This window comes from Exophiala spinifera (genome assembly GCF_000836115.1).
Source record: "Exophiala spinifera strain CBS 89968 unplaced genomic scaffold supercont1.6, whole genome shotgun sequence".
Lineage (NCBI taxonomy): Eukaryota > Fungi > Ascomycota > Eurotiomycetes > Chaetothyriales > Herpotrichiellaceae > Exophiala > Exophiala spinifera.
The window spans coordinates 2,251,714-2,275,027 of NW_015622518.1; the positions used below are offsets into that span (position 1 = coordinate 2,251,714).

The following is a 23,314-nucleotide window of genomic DNA, read 5'->3' on the forward strand; positions in this document are numbered from 1 at the left end:
GCCCGTACGGGTAGCAAATGGGAGCTCATCTCGAAAAGCCGGACGCTACATGCCTCGCAGTCGACATTCTGAGTCACCGAAGTTGTGGAACCATGAGGCCGAGAACGGTCACTGTAAGGAGTACTCCGTACCATATCATCACTCCACTTCTCACTGTCCAAAGGAGGTAACTGGGTATCCGTAGATCTCAAGTGGTCACTGGTCAGCATTCCGCGGAGCCGAGGCTTGAGGTTTTGTCCACGGAGAGCACTACTCCGCGAGATCGCTTTTAACCGCGAGCCTGAAGCCAACATTCCTGTATTCCGGAGTCCGTACTGTCCTATGATTGTTCAGTAAGCTTCGCAGGAAATTCTACGTAGCCGGACATATATTCGGCAGGGTATTCCGGGCACGGTTCAGGGCACTAACTTAGAGGTCTCCTCGATATCTCGTGGCTTATTTAGGTACCTACATGTAGCTTAGGTACATAGCAATGGTTCACGGGCTAATGGTGGCCTGGGCAACCTAGAGAGGCGAATGCCACTAATAGACGCGGGCAAGGGGGTTAGCCCCGGGGAAACTGCATGGTGCGAAGACCGGGCACCCAGACAGCTTGTTAGGCCCGGTGAGAAACCCCCGCGACCCCGAAAGGCCAGGCAAGGGTCAGGCGACGGAGTTTGACTCCAGTCGCAAACCGGCCACAATCCCCCGTCTTTCTCTTCAGACCTAGTCGTCTATCTTCCTTCTGCCTCCATGATAACCTCACGCCGAAAGGACATCGACACACCAGATGGTAAGGAGAGGTCCTGTAGCCACGGCAGCCAGCGGTGGTCGGAAACCTACTCGACGCAGGCCGGCGTTGCTCGCCTGTGATAACTGTCGAACCAGAAGAGTACGTGACCTCTGCCCAAGCCAAATTCCCGGACGTTGGACTTATCGCAACAGCTCAAATGCACCTACAATGAAAGGCCTTGCATGAACTGTAGACTCTACCAGAAGGCCTGCACGCAATCAATCAACCCAAAAGCCAAGAGCGCCTTGATGCGATCCTCAGAAGTCCCCTCCTCCAACACCCTTGATCATGGCATTTCAGACCAGGGAGTCGCATCGAGGACTTCGACATTGGTCGGGCCTGCTCCGGACTTGCTCAGACCTCTGGGTGCAACTCTCGCCCTGCAAGAGCATAGCGAGGGGCAAATGGACTGTGCTTTCACCCGCAGCGTCCCCAGCAGCCTATTCAGCTGGACAAGCTCTTCGAAGATGAGATCCGGAGATCAAACGTCCCATTCCATGACTTCTCCTTCCTCGGCGACCTAGTGGACGGCGATTCTGAGTCTTTGGACGACCCACAAGCTCCATGCCTGCCCGAAACAGCTATCGCGCCACCGGTAGCTGGCCTTGACGACCACGTTCAAACTCTCCGGTACACGCCCACATCCATCCCTCGCTTCTCTCAGGAGGATGATAAGCTTTCAGGTGTGGAATCTCTCCAGCCATCTTCCGGGAGCGCCAGATCGGAGAGTCATATTCCAGAGGGGCTTTTCATCAGCATCGCCAATGCCAAAGGCGGCTATCTAGGCAGGGTCAATGCCCTGTATTCGCAGTCTTTTCGCTGACTCGGGATTCAGGATCTGATTCTAGCGGTGCCACACTCGCAAGTGCCATCCATACTTCCAAAACCAAACACCCTCAGCTCTCGAGTGACCTCAACTTCGAATGGCTTGTCCAGGCCGCAAAACATATCGCCAAATTCGATTCAGACGCTACAATGGAGCTCTCATCAGGACAATTACCTCCAAAATCTCTTGCGGCGATTTGCGTGAACGGTAAGGGTCGTCCATTTCGCCGAAGCAATCATGGTTCATGGTCGCTTACTCTTGCCGACAGCCTACTTCGATAATGTCCAAGCGTATTACCCGATCTTGCGCGAACATCAGTTCCAAGCCAGCTGGGAGTCATTGTATGATCGAAACCAGAAGACTCATCGGGTGGCACAATACATACTTTTCTGTCTGGTCCTCACGATTGGCGCTGCCAGCGATGGGATGAAATCTGCGTTTTCATCGCCATTGGATCAATTCTCCTGTCATCTGTTTCAAAAGGCCTGCGCACTGGTCTACGTTCCCATGACCGAAAGTTCCCTGGTGGCATTGCAGGTGATGCTGCTTCTGGTGCGTGCTTCTTGACGACATGAGACATACATGATCTAACCTCTCCCCTGACCATGTTCTTGGAACTCCACGGTCAATACAGTCTGGCATCTGTTCTCTGCGGATTGAGTATCCGCATGTGTCAGCAACTCGGCCTACACAGGAGAAGTCCTCTGGACCTCAACCTTGATCCAGATGAGATCAAATTTCGATCTCAACTGTGGTGGATTGCCTTTAAATTCGAAACGTGAGTTGTGAGCAACGTCGACATGCCGGTTAGAGTTCATAACATTGTCTGCTTGTCACAGATCTTCCCCTATGTGTGAGGGAAGACCAACTGCAGTCCGCGAGCTGACATACGATGTCGACATCTTGCCGCTGTGCTCTGACCAAACCAAAGCGTCAGACACTGCTGGATTGGTGTCTGCGATCCACTGTTGGTATGCCAGACTGACCGAACTCTCGAACCGATTCGCGACCATCAACAGTCTTTGCATCACCCCAAATACCAGGTTAGAGGCCTTGAAGGATCTTAACGATACCCTGACGCGGTGGAGGGATCAGTTGCCTGTTACACTTCAACCGGGACCAGACGTGGTTGCCGACTGGAACTCGTATATGCTGGTGGCGCCATTTCATCTCGATTACTTCAATCTCTTGCGCTCGATTCACTGGGCTTGTATCACGGCGATCACCACAAATTGGGAGGCCATCCATGATTGACATAGATCCTCACTCCAAGCCATTGAGACGAGGGTGGTGTCTGTAGCACGTTCATACGTCCAAATCTTAAACAGGCAAGTTACCGTGGTTGTTGTCCCCACCGCGAGGCACTCTTGAAGTCTCCTAATGTTTGTCTCTTCCAGCATTGCTGATGGCAACACTGGTGGAAGTTTATTTCCCCTCTCGTAAGTATTTACCTTCGTCGACTGTTCAGTATTCAAATCTGAAACTTGCTGCAGCATCCGCACAAGTCAATACTTATCCACCTCGGCGATTCTGCACAGGAACATCTGCGACAAGCCCAGCCGCTTCGCCGCCAAAACTGACTCGGAATATCTCCGCGCAGTCAAATTACACCTTCAGCGCGACTCGTTATCATGCGTGTGGAGTTCGGCGCTGCAGAGCGCTTTGGATACAATGCTCCAAATATTGGAGCATTTGGTTCGCGGTGAATCAGTCAACATTGACGCTTCGACAGTGTGAACACTTTTGAGAGCTTGCAAGACCACTCAGATCAGATCGGAAACATTCATTCGACTTTGGATACTGGAAGTCTGGAGAAGCACCTGACGTCTTGAAATCCCATTTTGATCCTAATAGCAGAGACATTGTCTTGGAGGTTGAGGGATCTGGGGCAGTCTCAACGAGCCAGGTCATGTTTTTGACAGGGCCAATCGTCGCCTCGGAAGGATCAAAGTCACACAAAACCCATGGAGAGGGAGCCCCCAGACACTTCAGAGTGCCCGTATGATGGTGGCACGGCATGCCGTTGGGCCACGATTCACGAAACTACCAATGACAGCAGTTCTGCGCTCACTCGGACTCATCAATCAGGGACATGGGCTTGCAGTAAGTCGTGAGATTGTCACTGGACAGAAGCGGGCCTGGGAAACAGGGAGAATCGCTTTCACTCACTATGATACTGTGGTGGCTCTGCTGATTCATGGATCTCTTGGGTGTTAGTGTCGTGGTCTCGTGGTTTTCCTATCTTCAAGCCTCGAACGAGGCGGCCCGGAACCCAGTCTTGACGACTATCGCTCCCTCAATGAATCGGAAAAAACTACTCGAAGACCATCTTGTTGGAAATCGTGCCAATTTCGTCGATGGTGATCTCGACAACATCCCCGTCCTTCAACCACGCCGGTGGCTTCATAAATGCCGCAACTCCACTGGGCGTGCCCGTCATGATGACTGTGCCCGGTTCCAGCGTGTGCCCCCTGGCCGTGAACCTGACGATGTCTTGCACGGTGAAGATCAGGTCCTCGATACTGCTTCTCTGACGCTCAAGCCCATTGACCTTCGTGACCAAAGTCAAAGTTCCTGGGGACGGAATCTCTGCAGTCGAGCAGATGACGGGTCCGAGGGGCGCAAACTTGTCGAAACTCTTCGAGTAACCTGCTTGTTGACCGGATCTGTCAGGCATCTGCCAATATCGAGAAGAGACGTCGTTGCCAACGGTATACCCGAGCACGTAGTCTAGCGCGTCGTCGGTCTCTGAGAGGTCCTTGCATGTTTGTCCAATGACGATACACAATTCGCCCTAGACAGACAGGTTCCCCATGTCAGCCAGAGGTTTGAGCGTCGCAGTAGCTAAGGCGCACGTCTTGAAAACCAGGTAAAACGTGCCTGTGGCTTGTGGAGTTGCCATACCTCGTAGTCGAGAAATTGAGCATCTTTGTGGATTGGGATATCATCGGCTGGACCGGCGAGACAAGCTGAAAGATCAACCCGTTAGCATGAGCACATCCACTGCACCCTCCTGAGTCACCTACAAGAAGGCTTGTTGAACAGGATCGGGTATGCCGGTGGGTTTGTCTTTATCGAAAACACCTGGTCAGCTCTGAGTGTTGAAACCAACGCTGCTTTGAGACTGATATATCTATGACACCGGACCAGAATCGACTAGCATCTCTGTTCCGCCGTACCTTTGTCTCGGCCGCATGTGCCTTGTAGTTGAGCCCGACACAACTGAAAATCGGCACACGAGGCAGAGGTGCGAGAACCTGTCGAGTAGAGTGTCCTGGTCAGATCAGCGTCGGATAGATATCTCATCATGAGGGGGTGGGGGGAAGAGAGAGATGCTCTGTTCCGTTCACTCTCCCTCCATACCTTGTGAATAACATCCTTCTGGCCACTCTTTTGGAAATCGGGATCCCATGGAACTTGTCCAGTATAGACTTCAACCGTCGAACCGACCAGAGTCTTCAGATCTCCTGACGCCACTTCGCCGTACTTGACCTCGCCTGACTCGTTCTCGAAGCGCACAAGGCGACGGAATGGGAATGAGGAGACCATTGTTAAAAATGTAAAATTTGACTCGATGGAGAAGCACGTGGTGTCAGTGGAAGTGAAAATGTCAGTTCATGAGTCTCTCGACTTGGAGGCGATACAGTGATGAGTGAATGGAGGATGTGTCTCCGTGACGAAGGCCACAAGTCCAACTAAACGAAGTACCCTAGCGGAGAGTCGCGACAAGACACTGCAGCAAAGCTCGGCAGGGAGTACTTGTACTGAGTCTTCGCACCTGGTCTTCGGCACTGCTGGGGACCTGGGCCAATGGGCGGACTCTGGGCGTTCAGGCAGCGGAGTACACAGAGCATGTCGAGCTTCCGAAGTCCGTGGCATATGTTGCGGACAATCTGGAGATAAGACTCTGGTCAAACCATCCTGGGACCACCGAACCATCATCGTTGAACGTAACCTATTGACGTAGTTAGGAAGTACTGGACCCGGTAAAACTTTTCGAAGCCGACATACGCGGCACGAGCCCGGCTCCGGACCTGTCCCAATCACAAGGGTGAGGATTCATTCATTCCGTCCTCCATGCCTCTGTGGTCGATCGGCAAACTTGATTGGCCGGCCTTGTCAATCCCCGGAGGAAATGGGAATCGAATCCACCTGCAACAGCCGAGCCACCCCGGAGTTTTTGGAATTCGGACTTTGGAGTATTCGCATGGACCAGGCATTGCTGGTGGGTGCCGCAGATATGGTGTCTGACCATTATCACCTGTCACGTATCTCATCTACCCAAAGTTGTTGTCATGGTCGAGGCTCAAGACCGCATAAAGATCCTCAGACCTTTCTACCAGTTTGTGCTGCTTCCACCGCTCACTATACTTGCAAGGTTTTACCGTCTTCGCATCAACATACAAACACACACACACACACACACTCTCTCTCTCTCTCTCTCTCTCTGAGTTCTCGCGCCATGGCAGTAGACTACGACAACGTAGGTACTCAAGTGGTCAAGCCCAACCACCTGGCTCACGTTGTCCTGCGCACGAACAACCTCAAGCCCATGGTGGATTTCTACAAAACATTTCTCGGGGCCCATGCATCATTCGAGAACGACATGATTTCGTTTCTGACGTACGACCACGAGCACCATCGTGTCGCCATCGCACAAATTCCAGGAACAGGCCCCAAGAACCAACAGACGTGCGGTCTCGAGCACATCGCCTTCGCGTACGACAAGATGGAAGACCTGGTCCTGTCCTACCTCCAGCGCAGGGCCAACGGGATCCTGCCGGTGTGGTGCGTCAACCACGGCCCAACCACTTCCATCTACTACGCGGACCCGGATGGGAACCAGGTCGAGACGCAGGTCGACAACTTCGACACCAACGAGCAGGTCGAGAAGTTCTTGGCTTCTCCCGAGTTTGCGCAGAACCCCATGGGAACGGACTTCGACCCGGAAGATCTGGTCAAGAGGCTGCAGTCAGGCGAGGACATGGCTTCCATCAAGAAAAGAATCGAGATTGGTCAACGATTCATGCGGTGAACATTCTCGTGGGTCGACACCCTTCGGCAGAAGATGCGCGGGTGATGACCTGGTGTTCAAGGAGTATGCACCCCAAGGGTCCCACTGCCAAGGACATCGACTTGTGAGCCGTCATGCCATACATAGAGAGTTCTCAGAAGAAGTGCTACCAGCCCTTGGCTTCGCCTGCTAGTTGATTCCTGGTAAAGATACCCCTTGGGCGTAAGTCATTCAGTTCCTCAAGTAAGTTCGGTTTAAAAGGGTTAATAAGTGAGAGGTAAAAAGCGGCAACTAGCACACTATGAGATCACACTTCTGAAAAGAACGTAAATGCAGAGAGAGCTTAGCGAAACCCTACCACATCTTCCATCTGACTATAGTGGACATGCCGGGGGCCTGCTCCGGCGGCGTGGTTAGCCGGCATGGCTACCTGTTCACCTATGCTAGACGCTTCCAGTGGTGAAACGTAACATCTATGAGCTTATGAATAGACAGAAATTTTGGAGGAAGTTTGACGAGATTAGAGGCTTTTATATAATAATACTCATCCTTATAATGATGATATCATATTTTGGAGTTCGACTTAAGAATGGCCTCCCAATCGGCCGTGAAATGGCTTTTCCAGACGTCCTCTCCCTTCTGTGGCGTCCATCCGAGCGCTCGCGCTTTGTGGCCTCTCGTACGGGAGCTGTTCGCCGATCGTTAGTTATCATATCTCAGCCAGGCTCAAGGACTTCACATACTTGGATGCCCATCCAATTTCAGCAATCAATCCCCAGCCTCGTCCCAGGATATCTTTTGCCTCAGCCAGGTCCAATGATCGAAGCTCGTTTGTTTCTAGGGCGCCGATCGCGACACCAGCATCAGCAACTCTTTGGCCAATCTCCTGCCACGTATGTTCGCCGTTCTCGACAAAATATATGCCATCCTTGCCACTTGGGACGTCTTGCTGTGTAAGGATTCTGTGCAAGATGAGCTCATAACAACTCGCCATGTCCTCAACATGGACATGATCCCATATCGCCGAGCCATCGCCGACGACAGGAACCTTTCCCAGTTTCAGGCCGGAGCGGATCAAAATTGGAACGTGGCAGAATTCATGCAGGGGGTGTGCACCGATGCCGTATATACATGGCATCATCATGATGTATGTCTTGACGCCGTATTCGAGCCCAACCTCGGTCACAACCACATCCGACGTTCGTTGAGCGTATGGGACGTCTTCGTCTCTTTTCTTCAAGTAAGAGAAGATATCTTCCTTATCAGACAGCGGGTAGCCAGATTCGAGGTATTGTTTTGTGACTGGGCGATCAGCCACATTAGAAGTTCCCGACGTCTATTCAGGTGAGTGATGGGATGGAACGCTAATTCACCACATACTTACATGAATGTAATGGACATCTCTGCCCGTATTCTTCTTCCGTTTTGCCAACCCTAGGACAAGTGCACGTGCAGAGAGAGTATGGAACCCAGATGCAGCGTGGATGACGACTGTTGATCTCAATAAGCAATCTGTCCATGCGGTCGATGGGAGCATTATACTTGCCATCATGCTCAGCAGCCGCGTCTGCTAATATCTCGGTTTCGTCGAGGGTATTGAATTGGATGATTTTGACGCCTAGGTCTTTCAACGCTTCGGCCTTGTCCCCTCTCACCACGCAAGTGATGGCAGATGCTTTCAAAGAGTCGTATTTCGATTTCAGGAGATTCGCCAAAATCTCGCCGCCACTGGGGTTTCGATTTCAGCTGCTTATCCATCAAAGGGCCATGTTCATCGACTCACATATAGCCCGTGGCTCCGGTCAAAAGGATCTTGGTGGTGGTAGACATCGCGGATCGTAAACGAGTTCTGTATGACGTTCTGCACCTTTTTGCATGAGCACTGATGCTAGGTTTGGGTCTCTGGCCGATGTGTGGTCGCTTATTATATACCTCTGCCCATGCTGTATCCGAAGAGAATTCTTTCTCCCTTACCCATGTTCTCAACTGGATTTTGGTATGTGGACTAAACTGTCATTTGTCAGCTTGGTGCTCAGCGGCCATAAATGCATTCCGATGATTGCCCAAGATCCTCCGCTGCGGCAAGTCAAGGACGTTTCGAATGTCCTTTGCACCGAGTCAAGTTCTCGTGTTTACGAGAATTTGCCTCGCTGACAAAGGGTGTATCCTCGCGTCACGCCGTCGGTACGATGAGTCTCTCGACAAACATATCGCAAAAACGAAGCGATCGCTGCTTGCCATTACGAATACTTGATTGGTGCGTGGAAAACACCTGCTTACACGAACTAGCTCCAAATAGCCAATGACATCCCAAAACGCACAAGAGCGCGGATCTGAAGACTTCAGCCCTGGCTGCATTTCTTTATGGGCTGGCACGAGATTGCTTCTGGGAACTAACTTCAAATGGCCAATGATATCCCAAAACGGACAAAAGAGCGGAAACGACGGCTCCCTCGCTATCTTTGTTTCTTCGTTGCCTATCACTTGGCATCGGCGGCGCTACGGACACAAAATACCGCCGGCTGATGTAAGAAAAGCCTTGGAAAGTCATGGCATCCTGGACAGTTAACTCGTCGGATATGAATGGCAAGCGAGATGCCTTCTCGACGCACGAAGACGAGCGACGACAATAGCCGGCATTTCTTGAAAGTGTAAACTGTAAAGGATCAACACTCCTCATGGCATTTCGATTTGTTCATATTTCTGGGCCAACGGGCCGAAATGAAAATCATGACTCAGTAATCCGATCGCACGTGCGGCAACATATGCTCAGGAAACAGAGAGGGAAGGCTGTAGCAACGTGGACGGCTACTTATGCTGGCCATCAAAGGATCCTCACCGGGGATAAGGATGACATAGTATACGAGTACGACAGCAAGGAACCGGAAAACATTTCCAATCTCGATGAGGCTTGCTCGGAATGCGCCGGACATGTCTTACAGAAGGGGAGATTACTCGTAGCTGAGCATACTTCAACTCCGCATGCATCTCGAGCCCATCTAGGCCACATGGGAGACAGGCTAAGTTCAATATCGGCAACAACCCAATCCAGCAGTTCATTTGACCCCTTCGCATCGATAGCTGTACCAGTGAACGGGGATGGGGAGATCCTCCTGTACCACTGTAAGTTTGACATTATCCTATGGTGGGGATCAAGACCGGGCACCTCGAGGGTTTTCATCTTTCGTTGTCAAAAGCATCCGAGGAATGACGAGTATATTCTATAGATGTCCACGTGCTGGGGCCTAGAGCGGCTTACAAGAGCCTCCTCTTGTTTAAACGAGGACACGACGAGTATGATCCCACAAAGCGATTCCTCCTACCAATGATAGTCTCCGACAAAGCATTTTGTCATTCGATGCTCACTGCGGCTGCAGCTCATCGCCTGCAGCTCATTCAAACCCAGGGCAGACCGCCTAACGTTGTGACGGCTTTCAGATGGTCTTATTCGTTCCATAAGAGCAAGACCTATCAGCTAGTCAACCAGCTTCTCACCGAGGATGAAGTAGCCCTCGCAGATACAACTGTTGGCACAATCCTCTATCTCGCCGCGGCCGACCTGATTTCAGGCGACATTTCTTCGGCACTAATTCATCTGGCGGGACTGTCACAAGTAGTGAAGCTGCGAGGCGGCATTCAAACTCTACCACGACTCCTGGCCTTCTTCTTAAATTTGTACGGCCCCACCCCCTTTCTCTCCCGATCCTCTTCGTTGGTCCAGCTTGTTGACTAGACCACGAGAACAGTACCGATTGTATGCTTGCCATGACTATTCTCGAAAGACCTCGTTTGCCGCTGTATTCCGCCAGAATTGCTGGATTCAACCATGTTTCTGCCACCGCAGCACAACCACCACCACCGCCGATCGAACAACCCGCGTTTCATGGCTCGGAACTGTCACAAATTCTCGACCGTGAATCACTAGGCATACTCTCCGAGATTCAAACCTTGGATGAAGGCTTTGAACATTTCACCACCCGAGTCGCAACCGTCTCCGATTTGGACGACATCGAATACCGATGCGTAGCAACTCAACACCGCCTCTTGAGCTTCGACTACAAGAGTTTGATGTTCACCGACGCTGTATCCCCCACGGTTCACACCGAGTCTCAAATACTTCAAGGCTGCTGTCGCCTCACAATGCTGATCTACTTTGGTGAGTACCTACTTGCATAGCCTTCCACTGGAGATCCCAGCCCCGTGCGTTGAAAATGTCCTTAAAATCTCTAACATGGGTCCTTTTTAAACTCCTCAGCAACGGGCGTATGGCGTTTCCCGGACGTCCTCCCGGAGAGTGCTCAGCTCATGAGCATAATCTCCGTCCTCGAGAACCTCCTTGCCTCCCTCTCTCCCTCTCCGACATGCGCGTCTCAAGGTTCGTCCTCCCTCGACTGGCAGCCGGCCCACCCTGAAGCCTTGTTGTGGATATGCTTCTACACCGCCTTCTCAGCCACTGGTTCCCAACGAACACGTTTTGTCGAGCTCATTCGGCGAACCTGCAACGTGCTCCGAGTGAGAAGGTTCAGGGATGCTGAAGCTGTTCTGGACAAGTTTTTGTATAAGCGCGCCGTGTTTTGTCGCCCGTTTCTGGAGGTTTGGGAAGAAGTGGTCTACCTGAATACAACATTAGGATTGCCAGATCCGAGCTAGCGGCAGTAAGAGTACGAATGAATTTCCTAATGGCGGCGAAGAGTAGTAATTCGATTCGACAAAGAGGTTTTTCAGATGAGACTTGAAATAGAATTTCTAGAGAACCCTCAGGGGCAGTACTACGTATTTCTCGGCCCAGAGTTATCTACCCATCCACTCCACGGATATCCATCTAGCATTGAAACATTTTGGTCGTACTGACGTTGATCCGGCTCCATTTCGAGCCAGTCCAGATACAAGACCAGAATTTCGTCGGCCAATAAACATGATACAGCCACCACCAGGGCAAGGGGTCCCAGACCTCGTACGTCCCATCTTTCCAGGTCAGAAGATGGGTGAAGAAGTCGATGTAGTTCCGCATAAGATCTCGCACCGTACTTTGAAGCGACAGAAATTCGAGAGTTGGAACGAACACTCGCGTCACCAAGTCATGACCGATCCAATAATATTTGTCGTTACAAAGTGGTCGGACGACGTTTGAGCTTCGTGTAGTGGGACCCTTGTCCAAGACAGAGAGGTAGCTGTCGGCCATGGTGGTCGTACCATTAAACAGCGCCACAGCGGTGTGGGCTCGTGGATTGCATTCGATCGGATAGAGCGTTACGTCTGCGGCTTTCAGAACTCGGTCGTCGTCCTCCACCATAAAGTCGAAAGACAGGTGTCCTGTGAAAGCCGGCCCGCCAACGGCAGCATATTTCCTGGTGAACGCCAACATTGCTTCGCTGAGTGCAGAAGTAGGGTCGAGTGCCTCGTAGTGCATCAGGAGCTCTGCGGACGGACAGGCCACAAACGCCTTCACTTGCCCGTTGACCACGAGCGAATGCGTGCAGTACTCTCTGCCCTTCACGAACTGCTGCAGGATCCAGGGCGACTCAGCCGAGATCCTCAGCTTCGCAAGGTGCTTGGACGTTTCCATCGGCGTGCTCTTGGGGAGCAGCGTCATGTCCCCACGGGCAGCGTCGTCTACTCCTACCGTCTTCATGATGTACCGACGTCCAGGAGGGGCGTTGCGCAAGACGCTTTCAACCTCGGCGCGGCTGCGGATCTCGTGCGTCTCCGGGACATTGAGGCCGATGTCCCTTGTGTGAGCGATGAAGGTGTGCTTTTCATGCAGCGTCTGCGTGGTCTCGACGTCGAACTGGATAGCTTTACAGCCCGTTCGACCTTCAACGATCTCCTTCGCCATGCCATCCTCAACCGCAGACGACACACCCGAGCAACTGACCCAGAGATCAATCTTTTCATTCGTGATTATGTCCAGTAAGCTCTGAATGTAGGGAGCGGAGCCGGACTTCGTCGTTGGGCTTCGGAGAGTGTAGAACCTGCGCAGTGACTTGGACATCCGCCCACAGACAAGAGCCCCATTTGGCTCAAAATCGGCCCCGACAACAACATGTCCAGCTTCGTAAAATGATCTAGCCAGCACGAGACCTTTGGTCATACCCACCCCGGTGACAAGAATCTTTCGAGAATTGCGACCAGTGGCGCTCTCAAATTGTCGAGGAGTGCCGCCTGCGTGGCTTGGGAAGATGAAGGCAACCAAAAAAGAAGATATGAGAACGAACGTGTCTAAGGGGAGGAAGACGAGGCTGAGGAGCAACAGGCTGGCATTCTGCAATCTGTGAGCTAGCACGGACGAAGTTCCGTCGAGCATTGCCACCACGTTCAGGTAGATACCGGTGCTCAGCGATGCGTTGAAAAGCTTCCCGTCCGGAAAGCTTCAGACACGTACGCGCACAGGAAATGCAAAAAAAAAAATGTTCAACGGGGTCTTTTTCAAATGCTGGAAGAAAAAAGGGAAAAGGCCCGACCTGGCATTGTTAGCTGGTCCAAATCGAAAATGTCAACGTCACGACATTCGGGGGTGGACTATGAGGCTGCTCGTTGGAGAGACGACACGGAACACATGCAGTACTCTGAGGACAGTCCACAGCCAGACCTCTATTCGAACTCCAGATTGCAGAGTTTTGCAAATCACGAACCTCCAAGACCCTCATGGACGGAGATTCGTGATATTCATGTGTTGAACTCGGTGCAAATGAGTTTGGTCGTCGCTGATTTTCACTCCGTAGTACTGCAGTCGACCGTACTTCTACAGTGAAGTACGGCGTAAGTAGGTGAACATCGGTATCAAGCCCTCAGCTTCTCCATCCAACGATCAGTCAATCACGTCAAGGCAACCAGGTGTTCGACAGAGGTTCCCAGATTATCCAATATTACGGAGCACTGTCAGCAGTCGTTTGGGTTCGTGCATCTCTTGAGAACGAAGCAATGGAGTGAGTACTCGAGAGTGACAACCATCGCCCGGTTGACACGGGTTGACACGGGTTGACAAATACTTATTCACTGCCTCCCATTGACTGAGATATTCTAGCATGCCTGTCTGTGATCCTTACAGCTACCCACGTAACGTGAGCTATCAGTTGGCGAGACGAGCGATCCCTGTCTTCTGCCCCAACCAGCTTCACCACGTGGACGCTGACGTTGATGCTCTCCTGCTCATCGGGCATATTCAGCGGCGAACGCTACCTCTCGTCAACCGACAAGCAGCATCTGTTTGTCTCCGCAGCTGACCAAGTCGACCGCATTGCCCTAGGGGTCTTGAAAATATACTGCCTTCTTCGGCAGAGCTCAGGACTCGGTATCTGTTGATTGAATAGTATCGTCGCATCCTAGTGAATCGCGTATGTGAGTGAGCATTCACTCTTGTGTGCACTACCGTCCATTGTTGCACTACATGCTATGGTTTCCCGAGCTTCTCCCTGGGCTCTATGGATAGGTACGTAGACTAGTTGCGTACTCGCCAGGCTTTAAAAGTTTGACAGTATCACCATTGAAAGTCATCCACAATTCCCCCTTGCCATCCAGGGTGAGCTTGGGCACGGGTGGACGGTACAGAAACAAGGATACCCATCCTGAGTGACCCACCGCCTGAGGATGGGAAAATTTTCAAATCTTATCAGGTAAAAGGGCCCATTTTTGCTCCAGAAATCGCACACAAAAATGGTCGGTTAGATCAGTTGGTTAGATCGTTGTGCTAATACCCCGTGGTAACACGTTTGGAACACACAAAGGTCATGAGTTCAAGCCTCATACTGACCATGATTTCCTTTTTCTCTTTTTGCACATTGTGGTTTTTCGTTTATTTTTGCATCAGTTTGTTGTGATAGAAAATTTTTGCGGGGTGTGTGCGGGTGAATTTTATCACGAGACCCACTATTTGAGTTCAACATCGAGCGGAAGCCTTTCAGGGCGACTGCCTGTCAGCAAAGAGTAACGACGCAAAAAATGGCATTTAGGAAAGAAACGATACTGCTCGTTGAAAGGAAGAAACCAAAGGTGTTGCAGCATTATCTGCATTTTGGGTCCAGCTCGACGGGGCGGCACGTAGGGTGGCTTCAAGACCGCCGAAGCTCCTCGGAACCGCAATGCTATTCTGGACGACTTCATGTCCAATGCTATCGTTGACGCCGTTGCAGCGGTGTGTCTGCTTTAGCTTAAGAGGCCTCAACTCCCACACACCTTGTGATCTCAATACCGTCCTGGCAATGTGTTAGTCAAAGGGGGATTCAAGAAAATTGAAAACAGATGGTCTTCCTACAGGAATGCCGGATGGTTCGAAGCTGTTGATGAGCTTGCTTTCATAGATGAGAAGCGGATTACCAACCCGAGTCTCATCCAGTTGAGCTTGACCTTCGCGCTTCAGATATTGGTTGGTCGTTTTATCCGCGAATCTGCTGTCCACTCCATTGACCGTGTCGGCAAGCTTGGTGGCTCGCTTTTTTTGTTCCACGCTGCTTCTGACATATTCAAGATATGGAGGATTTCCAGGCTTGATAACGTTGTCGGCGGCGAGGACGGAGCTGGGAGTGATCAAATCCAATTCCTCGCAAAGCTTCAAGTCTTTCGTATAAGCAGGCTTGTAGTGATCGAGGAACATCAGGTCGATATGCCTGAGGTCTCCAGAGGCATGCAGTCTCTTGATGGAAACATCACTTGACCCGACGATGACTTTGACAATGTCGCTCAGGCCAGCGAGGTCAACCAACGATGCAATAACTGCAGCAAACTCCGGGTTTCGCTCCAGGCTGAAATATCTCTTGCCCCCAGCCTTGCGGACAGCGTCGCCAAAGAGAATACAGGAATAACCAACGTAACCGCCCAACTCGACCATGACCTCGGGTTTGACCTCGGCAATCAGATCAGCTACAATCCGCCCTTTATCTTCACCAACATTCATGAGGTACTTCTTCGTCCGTGCGAAGACGTCAATAGCAGCCAAGACCTTGGATGGCGAGTTCCTGATGTTTTCAAGGTCAGGATTACCGTAGATGAAATGCAGGAGCTCGATTTCTCTGCCATCGTCAAACTGAATGAAATCAGCAGGGAAATCAGGTGAGGGTTTGGCGGTAAATACAAATGTCTCTTCTTGCTTTTGATACTTCTTCTCCGGGTCGAAATCCGCCATCTTCTGTTCTAGAATTGCCTTGGTAGTAGAGCGAGGTTTTGCTCAAAATAGGCTTTGGTCAGCGACTGAATGTTGGGGAGAAAGCTGTACTGGCATGCACAACAGCGGTCAAGGCTTGCCAATTTTTCGAATCTCACTAGGCAGAGAGAGACGTGATACCAACGTGCAGAAACACTCCATCATGTTGCCCTGGTATCCTAGCCAGAGTCCACGCAGATCAGATCTCCGGATGCAGATCCGACCTGTAGAGATCAGTAACTCGACGCACGCTCAGGGCGTCACCTGTTCCAAGACCAGACTCTGGTCTCACAGTGGGTCGTATAGGTGCTGCTAGCCGTGAGTCGACTCGTACTCGTGGAAGCAGAGAAGTTCATACCTCCGCAGCACGCGTTGAGAGGTTGATGATTCGGTGATGTTGCAAAGAGCCAACCAGCGTGAGACCGCCAGTCCTACTCTGGTATAGCGTGTTATCCCTCTCCTGCATCTCCCCTGCTCCTCAACCGTCTCCAGTTTATTGTCACTCTTCCCTCTTGACTCCATACTTTCTGTCCCACCGTCATGACTGCTGTATCCATCACTGCGAAACCACCGTCACCATCTACCCCTTCTGGAGAACACCTTGCATTACTTCAGGTTGTCACCGGTCTATGACTGCTTCATGCCTGGCCGCCCACCATTGCGACTTCTTCTTGATCTTCAGTGGATTTTCTCCACGCTGTCGGACTGGCTGCAACTTGATTCCGTGGCAACTCAATCTACCCGAAGATGGCGCTAGCATCTAGAAATGCCTGTCACCTCCGCATGCCGTGCCTGCAAATCTTGGTGGAGGCAAGTCATTTTCTGGACCTTTTTGAAGTACCAAGGATGATGTCGTTTCTCGAAGACGACAATCGACTACATCATGACTATGCCTGCCTGAACTCCTACATGGGATGCTAGCTCTATTTTGGGAGCCTCGCATACGAAGGATACACCAACCGATTCATGAATCTCGCTTTGCTCGGGGCTCCACCAAGCATTTGGGTGGAACATTGTTTCCAGAGCTCCAAGGGTGTCCAACAATTGCATTTGCCGTGGAAATGCCCTGTGCATTTACAACCATCTATATGGAAGACGTCTTTGAGGCATTCGGCGAGCAGGATCGGTTCCACCAACTAGCCATCGAATCGTTGCACAATGTGATTGTAGGTGCTTGGGTATATTAAGCCGACTCTTCTCTGATTTCCCCCAGCCGATCTTCATTGGCGCTTTTACTTGTCTAATATCTTTCCCCCCTGTTATTGTTACTTTCATTCGCAATGTCTGATCTCAAAGCATCTGTCGCTGAGACCCCGGCCGGTTTCCATATTGAGGGTTACGAGAAGATCGAGTACGACTTTACGTTCATCGATGGAGTTTTCGATGCCCGGAACCGAGATCTTGCTGATTGTTACCAACGATGGGGACGCTGCCTGGCCGTCATGGATTCCAACATCTTCGATGTCTATGGCGAGCAGATGCAAAGATACTTCGATCATTACAAGATCGATCTCGACATCCATAAGACCATGATTGGTGAGAAGGCCAAATCCATCGACACTTTCCTCAGCATTGTCGATTCCATGAACAAATTCGGTGTCTTCAGAAAGGTGAGTGTTTCTCCGCATGGCTCCCACGGAACCTTGACTCATAATTCATAGGAACCTGTACTCGTCATCGGCGGTGGATTAGTTACTGATGTTGCTGGGTAAAGGATACCACCTGCCAAAGATGACTCCAAGGCACTCTGGCCCATATATATTCTTGGCTTTTGTACCGTCCGACGTTGTCACTAACTGTTAGTTCGCAGTTTTGCCTGTGCGGCATACCGCAGAAACACGAATTACATTCGTATTCCGACCACCGTCATTGGTCTGATCGACGCATCGGTCTCAATCAAGGTTGCTGTCAATTACGGAAACTACAAGAATAGGCTGGGAGCCTATCATGCTCCTATGCACACGTTCCTCGATTTTGGCTTCCTGCGCACCTTGCCAGAAGCGCAAATCCGGAATGGGTTCGCCGAACTGATCAAGATTTCCACATGCGCTCATCTTCCGACCTTTGACTTACTCGACAAATACTGTGAGCAACTCATCAAGACTGGCTTCGGACGCACTGATGGCGCTCCTGAAGAAGTACGAAAAGCTGCCGATACAATCAATCGTGCTGGTATCCATGAGATGCTGAAGCTCGAAACGCCGAACCTCCATGAAATTGGACTCGATCGTGTCATCGCCTATGGGCATACGTAAGTTCACGGGATAACGAGTTGAAATTTGTTGACGTTTTCTAGATGGTCACCCCTCCACGAGCTGGTACCAGACGTACCTCTTCGGCATGGCCATGCAATTTCCATTGACATGGCATATTCTGCAACTTTGGCAAATCTGCGCGGGCTGTTGAGTGACGAGGATCATAGTCGACTTCTGTCTCTATTCTCTAGGGCAGGTCTATCTATGGACCACCACCAATTCGACGAGGAGATTCTCGACAAGGGTACCAAGGCCATCCTGAAGACACGTGATGGTCTGCTCCGTGCGGCGGTGCCTAGCCCCCTTGGAAAATGTGTTTTCCTAAATGACGTCTCCATGGACGAGATGTATGCTGCCCTGAAAAAGCACAAGTCTCTAATGAAGAACTTCCCAAGGAACGGCGAAGGTCTCGAGGCTTTCGTTGACGCCAGTGACACCGGCTATACAGTCAACAACCAACCTGCTGAAAGCAGTACAATGTCAAACGGACAGAAGAAGCTAAACGTTCTGAACGATGATTCTCATGTTAACGGACATCAGAATGCAGATGGCAAGATGACCAATGGTGTCTTTAAGGCTAGTAAGCACGCAACTACTGACGAAAAGCCTACTGGGTTTCTCCATGGGGCTAAGGACGTTGCTACAAATGGCCTGGCAAGCGGAAGGCCAAATGGTTTGAATGGTCATACCAACGGTATGCACTTGAACGGCAACCACATCAATGCTTCTCGCGTCAACGGGGTCCATTAATTAATTCTCTTAGTCTGGCTCGAAAATACTTTACCTTCACGGCTCTACATATGATAGCCGGAGTAGAGTAGAAAACTCAAGAAAACAATTTATTGGATTAAGATAGTTTTTCCTCTTTCAGGCACAATACCATGGCTCGAAGACCAGTATCCATATTAGCACTAACGTCAGCCATATGGTACAAATTGCTTGTAACACCCTAAAAGACAAAACACTGGATCAATATATTTTTAGTTCGGCGCATATTCTTGTTGGCCTGAAACACAGCACCGGTGGATTTGGGAAACGAAGTCAACCTAACCTCAAGCATGTCATGATGTCAACACCGCGATCGTACCGTGCCATTTGTCGTTCTCGGTCATACATAGGATATTTCCTGCTCATATCTAAGTTGACAGGTCTCGTCAAGTCATCCCGTCACGGTAGAGCCTCATGGTTACACGTGGCAACCGCAGTGCCAGTGATTAATGCTGGGAGTTGGCTGTGGCAAGCATTGCTGTTCCGTCGCTCCAACAAGACGCCTTTGTTAGTTTTGGGAGCTCACAGCAGCAGAAACTATACCAGCTAGTGGGAGCAAACCCCCAGTTGAAAAATGGAGCCCACATACTTCACTTGTGATCTTGGACAGGCTGTCCTGCACCAGCATGGAAAGGAATACGAGACTGTCACAGAACTTGTCGATTACAAGGCTCGAAAGGAACAAAAACTCCCGGCCGTCGGCTTTTTCTCCTCTTCGCACAAATCTGAGCGATGGGCACCTCATATTCTATCATTCGAGGAGGTGCAGCGAGGTTCCGTGGTCGTTGCGGACGCGCTATCAACGAAATTAAGGAGCGGATCGAAGCAGACTATTGCCCTCTTGTGTCCAAGTTCACCTGAGTTCCTTTTCACCTGGCTCGCCATAATTCGGTGGGGACATGCTGCACTTTTGATCGCACCACAGTGTTCTCCTTCTGCAATTGCTCACCTATGCAGATCGTGCGAGGTGAAATGTCTAATCTATGATGAGGTTTACAAGGATCTAGCAGAAAAAGCATCTGCAGAATCTGCCAAATCAGAGGGACTGCCGATTGATGCCACTGCCCTTCCTTTCGCAGAGGAAGACGTCTTGGATATCATAGCACGCACACCGTCGCGTCCACCAAAACCAGCCGAAGGGATCCAGCGATCTGATATCGCATATCTCCATCACACGTCTGGCACATCAACTGGGATCCCCGAGCCAATACCCCAGAGCCATCAGGGAGCGGTAGGCGTGCTGCCTAGCCTTGATGGGACAGAGCATGCATCCTTCTCCACGACGCCGCTCTATCACGGCGGAGTTGCAGACCTGTTTCGAGCATGGACAAGCAACGCTCTCATATGGCTCTTCCCTGGTAAAGACCTGCCCATCACGGCGGCGAATGTTTGCAGGTGCTTGGACACAGCACTGTGTGCAGCCAGTAAAGGTGTTCCACCAGTCAAATACTTCTCATCAGTGCCGTACATCTTGCAGATGATGTCTGAAGACGAGGCTGGCTTGAAATATCTACAAAGAATGGACATCGTAGGTGTTGGCGGAGCAGCTCTTCCCCCCGAAGTAGGTGACAAGCTGGTTGGTGCGAATGTCAACCTAATATCACGGTTTGGGAGTGCTGAATGTGGATTTCTCATGTCATCGTATCGGGAATTTCAAAAGGACAAAGAATGGCAGTATCTGAGGGTGAGACCTGGACAAGGATACTTGAAGTTCGAACCACAAGAAGACGGCCTATCGGAGTTGGTAATCCAAGCTGGATGGCCTCACATGGTAAGTCTTTATCCGCCTTGGGACCACCTCTGCTGAAACACCCCCGTTGCCAGGCAAAACACAATCGTGAAGACGGATCGTATGCCACAGCAGACCTATTCGCCGCGCACCCGACAATCCCTGATGCGTGGCGGTACCATTCTCGCGCCGATTCGCAACTTACACTCGTCACTGGCAAGAAATTCGACCCTGCACCGTTGGAAGATGCCATCCGAGCTTCGTTGCCTCTTGTTGACAATGTGCTGATATTTGGAAACGGGCAACCCCATCCAGGAGCTCTCATTTTCCGTTCGGAAGATGCAGCTTTACTTACAGACGATGATTTCATTCGAACGATAGCTCCCGTTGTTGAGAAGCTGAACAGAGTCGGCCAAAGTCACGCAAGATTGCCCCGGAACATGCTAGTTCCCATGCTTTATGACCAGAAAGGACTCGAGAAAAGCAGCAAGGGCACCATTCTTCGAAGCAGGGCCGAAGAACGCTACGCCAGCAATATTTCCAAGGCATACTCGGCCGCTCCAGCAGATAAAACTTCGAACGTGTCAGACGACGACATCCCCAGGACTGTGCGCAAGATAGTGACAGACATCGCCAGTGACAGAACAGTCATTGATCCTGAATTTCTCAATGACCGCACCGACCTCTTCGCTTATGGAATTGACTCGATCGGTTGCATCCAGATCCGCCATGGCCTCTCGCGTCTCATCCCTGACGGCTCAGCCTTGCCACTCACTGTCGTTGAAGACCAAGGAACGATATCCCGACTGAGTGCCCTCATTCTACGCATACGACGCGGAGGCGAAGCTTACGACAAAATTGACAAGGCAGACACAGCCTCGGAGGAACACGCCCTGATGCTCGATCTCGCTAAAAGATACAGCACCTTTGAAGACAATGCCACTTCGCCAATCTCTTCGCCGTCGTCCTTCGGTTCAACCACAACAACAGCCACAACCTCGGAACAAAAGGGATTACAGATCCTCCTCACAGGTCCCACAGGTTCTCTCGGCTCACATATACTTCACCAACTCCTCTCCAACCATCGCGTATCCCACATCCACCTCCTCGTCCGCGGTTCAACGGCCCAAGCCTCACGCGAACGTGTCCTCAAAGCTTTCTCCTCCCGTCTCCTCCCAATCCCGGCAGACTTCACCGCCCGCACGACAATCTGGCAATGCGCCCTGTCCGACAACCTTCTCGGCCTCTCGCAATCCGACTACACGACCCTCGCATCTCAGGTCGACGTGATACTCCACCTTGCATGGTCCGTCAACTTCCTGCTTCCCCTCCGCTCTTTCGCCGCGACCCATCTCGCCGGTCTCCGGAATTTGATCAACTTTTCACTCTCATCGCCTCGCCTATATCCACCCAGGTTGATCTTCTGCTCGAGCGTGGCGAGTGTATCAGCGTATCATCAGAATCAGTCATGCAGCAGTTGTCCTGACAGCACCGATCAAGACCATACCGACAAAGTCCATATGGACATCCGTACGAACATAAACACTCACATTGACACCAACACCAATACGAATACCAACACCACCACGGACGCCGACACTTTTCATTCTCGCAGCACGAGACCGAAGAGTGCCATCAATGTTCCGGAGCTCCCTGTCTCCAACACGCCCAGTGCCTCTGGACCAACAGGCTACGCGCGGTCAAAATGGGTCGCCGAAGCAATCTGCGCCGCCGCGCACACTCACACCCGCCTGAACTCGCGCATCAGCATATCCCGCGTCGGCCAGCTGTCGGGCGCAACCGACACGGGCGTCTGGAGCAAGACGGAAGCGTACCCCTTGATGCTGAGCAGCTCGAAAGTCACGGGCGTGCTACCGGATCTGGGTGATTGGGAGGTCCTGAATTGGCTCCCTGTCGACCTGGCGGCCCGCGCCTTTGTAGAGGATGCACTGTCGACGTTGACAGTAGGGGAGACTGATACCAACCTGATCACCACCACCACCACCACCACCACTTCCAGTACTACTGCTCCTACAAGTACCAGTACCACTACTCCACCTCCTCCTCCTCCTCCTACTGGTCCTCATTCCCAGCCAAACGAAAAGGGAGACGAAGACGGCGGGAAAATCACTCACGAGAGTCTCCAGCCCCCAAGACTCCCCGTCTCCGTGCCCATACCCGTACATCACGTCCTCAATCCGTACACCGACACCGGCATGCACAATTGGTCGAACCTGCTGGCTTGCCTGTCGCGCCACGACAACTTCAAGGTCGTCTCGGTCGGTGAGTGGCTCGACGCTCTGTCCTCGTTGCACGAGCGACCAGGAGAAACGAGTCTGCACCCGGCGTTGAAACTACTCGGCTTCTGGAAAGGCGTCTATGGCAGCCGCCACCAACATTCGCCGGCGCAGATGGTGGATAATAGCGAAACGGCACTGCGATTCGATATGGACAAGACGTATGTGCGGATGCCCTGTCTCCGTGAGCAGCAACCGGGACTCGATGACGAGTACATGGTCAAGACGTGGCGGTGGATCAAGGCGAATGTCTAGGCCTACTCACTACACAAGTAATTGTACAATGCGGTGCCTCGCTATTAGTGAGAGATGTGCCGAATTCTCACTTCACGCATTCATTCGTTTATCTATGTAATTCGTTCCGCTATCCATGATGCTAGTTACTTCCCATCGCGTGAGCCCCTTTGGATGTATACAACCTCCAGGATCATCGAGCCTTCATCGTAAATCGTCTCTGCTGCAGCTCGAGACATCCCTCCTGACCGCATCATCAGCCCGTTTGTCGCACCAACAAGGT

At 51.4% G+C, this 23,314-nt stretch overlaps 10 protein-coding genes and 1 non-coding gene across 11 annotated transcripts; 7 read left to right on the forward strand and 4 right to left on the reverse strand.

Annotated features, from left to right (window-relative positions):
* Positions 1-1,060: 1,060 nt before the first annotated feature.
* PV08_08753 (uncharacterized protein) lies at positions 1,061-2,165 on the forward strand (the record flags this gene model as incomplete). Its single annotated transcript, XM_016383078.1, has 4 exons — positions 1,061-1,138; positions 1,200-1,455; positions 1,608-1,805; positions 1,867-2,165. 4 exons carry the CDS (start codon positions 1,061-1,063, stop codon positions 2,163-2,165), a joined length of 831 nt encoding a protein of 276 aa, XP_016233781.1.
* Positions 2,166-2,203: 38 nt separating this feature from the next.
* Positions 2,204-2,852, forward strand: PV08_08754 (uncharacterized protein; the record flags this gene model as incomplete). Its single annotated transcript, XM_016383079.1, has 2 exons — positions 2,204-2,376; positions 2,438-2,852. 2 exons carry the CDS (start codon positions 2,204-2,206, stop codon positions 2,850-2,852), a joined length of 588 nt encoding a protein of 195 aa, XP_016233782.1.
* A 1,060-nt stretch (positions 2,853-3,912) lies between these two features.
* PV08_08755 (uncharacterized protein) lies at positions 3,913-5,147 on the reverse strand (the record flags this gene model as incomplete). The annotated part of the gene is made up of 5 exons (XM_016383080.1): positions 3,913-4,392; positions 4,503-4,567; positions 4,625-4,667; positions 4,778-4,855; positions 4,962-5,147. The coding sequence occupies 5 exons, from the start codon at positions 5,145-5,147 to the stop codon at positions 3,913-3,915; spliced, it is 852 nt and encodes a 283-aa protein (XP_016233783.1).
* Positions 5,148-6,060: 913 nt separating this feature from the next.
* Positions 6,061-6,633, forward strand: PV08_08756 (uncharacterized protein; the record flags this gene model as incomplete). Its single annotated transcript, XM_016383081.1, has 1 exon — positions 6,061-6,633. One exon carries the CDS (start codon positions 6,061-6,063, stop codon positions 6,631-6,633), a length of 573 nt encoding a protein of 190 aa, XP_016233784.1.
* A 543-nt stretch (positions 6,634-7,176) lies between these two features.
* PV08_08757 (uncharacterized protein) lies at positions 7,177-8,442 on the reverse strand (the record flags this gene model as incomplete). The annotated part of the gene is made up of 5 exons (XM_016383082.1): positions 7,177-7,300; positions 7,356-7,948; positions 7,997-8,046; positions 8,102-8,340; positions 8,396-8,442. 5 exons carry the CDS (start codon positions 8,440-8,442, stop codon positions 7,177-7,179), a joined length of 1,053 nt encoding a protein of 350 aa, XP_016233785.1.
* A 1,528-nt stretch (positions 8,443-9,970) lies between these two features.
* On the forward strand, positions 9,971-11,262 carry PV08_08758 (uncharacterized protein; the record flags this gene model as incomplete). The annotated part of the gene is made up of 3 exons (XM_016383083.1): positions 9,971-10,287; positions 10,359-10,768; positions 10,868-11,262. The coding sequence occupies 3 exons, from the start codon at positions 9,971-9,973 to the stop codon at positions 11,260-11,262; spliced, it is 1,122 nt and encodes a 373-aa protein (XP_016233786.1).
* Positions 11,263-11,434: 172 nt separating this feature from the next.
* Positions 11,435-12,916, reverse strand: PV08_08759 (uncharacterized protein; the record flags this gene model as incomplete). The annotated part of the gene is made up of 1 exon (XM_016383084.1): positions 11,435-12,916. One exon carries the CDS (start codon positions 12,914-12,916, stop codon positions 11,435-11,437), a length of 1,482 nt encoding a protein of 493 aa, XP_016233787.1.
* Positions 12,917-14,267: 1,351 nt separating this feature from the next.
* PV08_08760 lies at positions 14,268-14,364 on the forward strand. Its single transcript has one exon. It is a non-coding gene; the product is annotated as a tRNA-Ile (tRNA).
* Positions 14,365-14,815: 451 nt separating this feature from the next.
* Positions 14,816-15,730, reverse strand: PV08_08761 (uncharacterized protein; the record flags this gene model as incomplete). The annotated part of the gene is made up of 2 exons (XM_016383085.1): positions 14,816-15,631; positions 15,680-15,730. The coding sequence occupies 2 exons, from the start codon at positions 15,728-15,730 to the stop codon at positions 14,816-14,818; spliced, it is 867 nt and encodes a 288-aa protein (XP_016233788.1).
* A 1,298-nt stretch (positions 15,731-17,028) lies between these two features.
* PV08_08762 (uncharacterized protein) lies at positions 17,029-18,753 on the forward strand (the record flags this gene model as incomplete). The annotated part of the gene is made up of 4 exons (XM_016383086.1): positions 17,029-17,358; positions 17,410-17,456; positions 17,559-17,999; positions 18,045-18,753. 4 exons carry the CDS (start codon positions 17,029-17,031, stop codon positions 18,751-18,753), a joined length of 1,527 nt encoding a protein of 508 aa, XP_016233789.1.
* A 592-nt stretch (positions 18,754-19,345) lies between these two features.
* PV08_08763 (uncharacterized protein) lies at positions 19,346-23,052 on the forward strand (the record flags this gene model as incomplete). The annotated part of the gene is made up of 2 exons (XM_016383087.1): positions 19,346-20,542; positions 20,596-23,052. 2 exons carry the CDS (start codon positions 19,346-19,348, stop codon positions 23,050-23,052), a joined length of 3,654 nt encoding a protein of 1,217 aa, XP_016233790.1.
* Between the last annotated feature and the right edge of the window lie 262 nt (positions 23,053-23,314).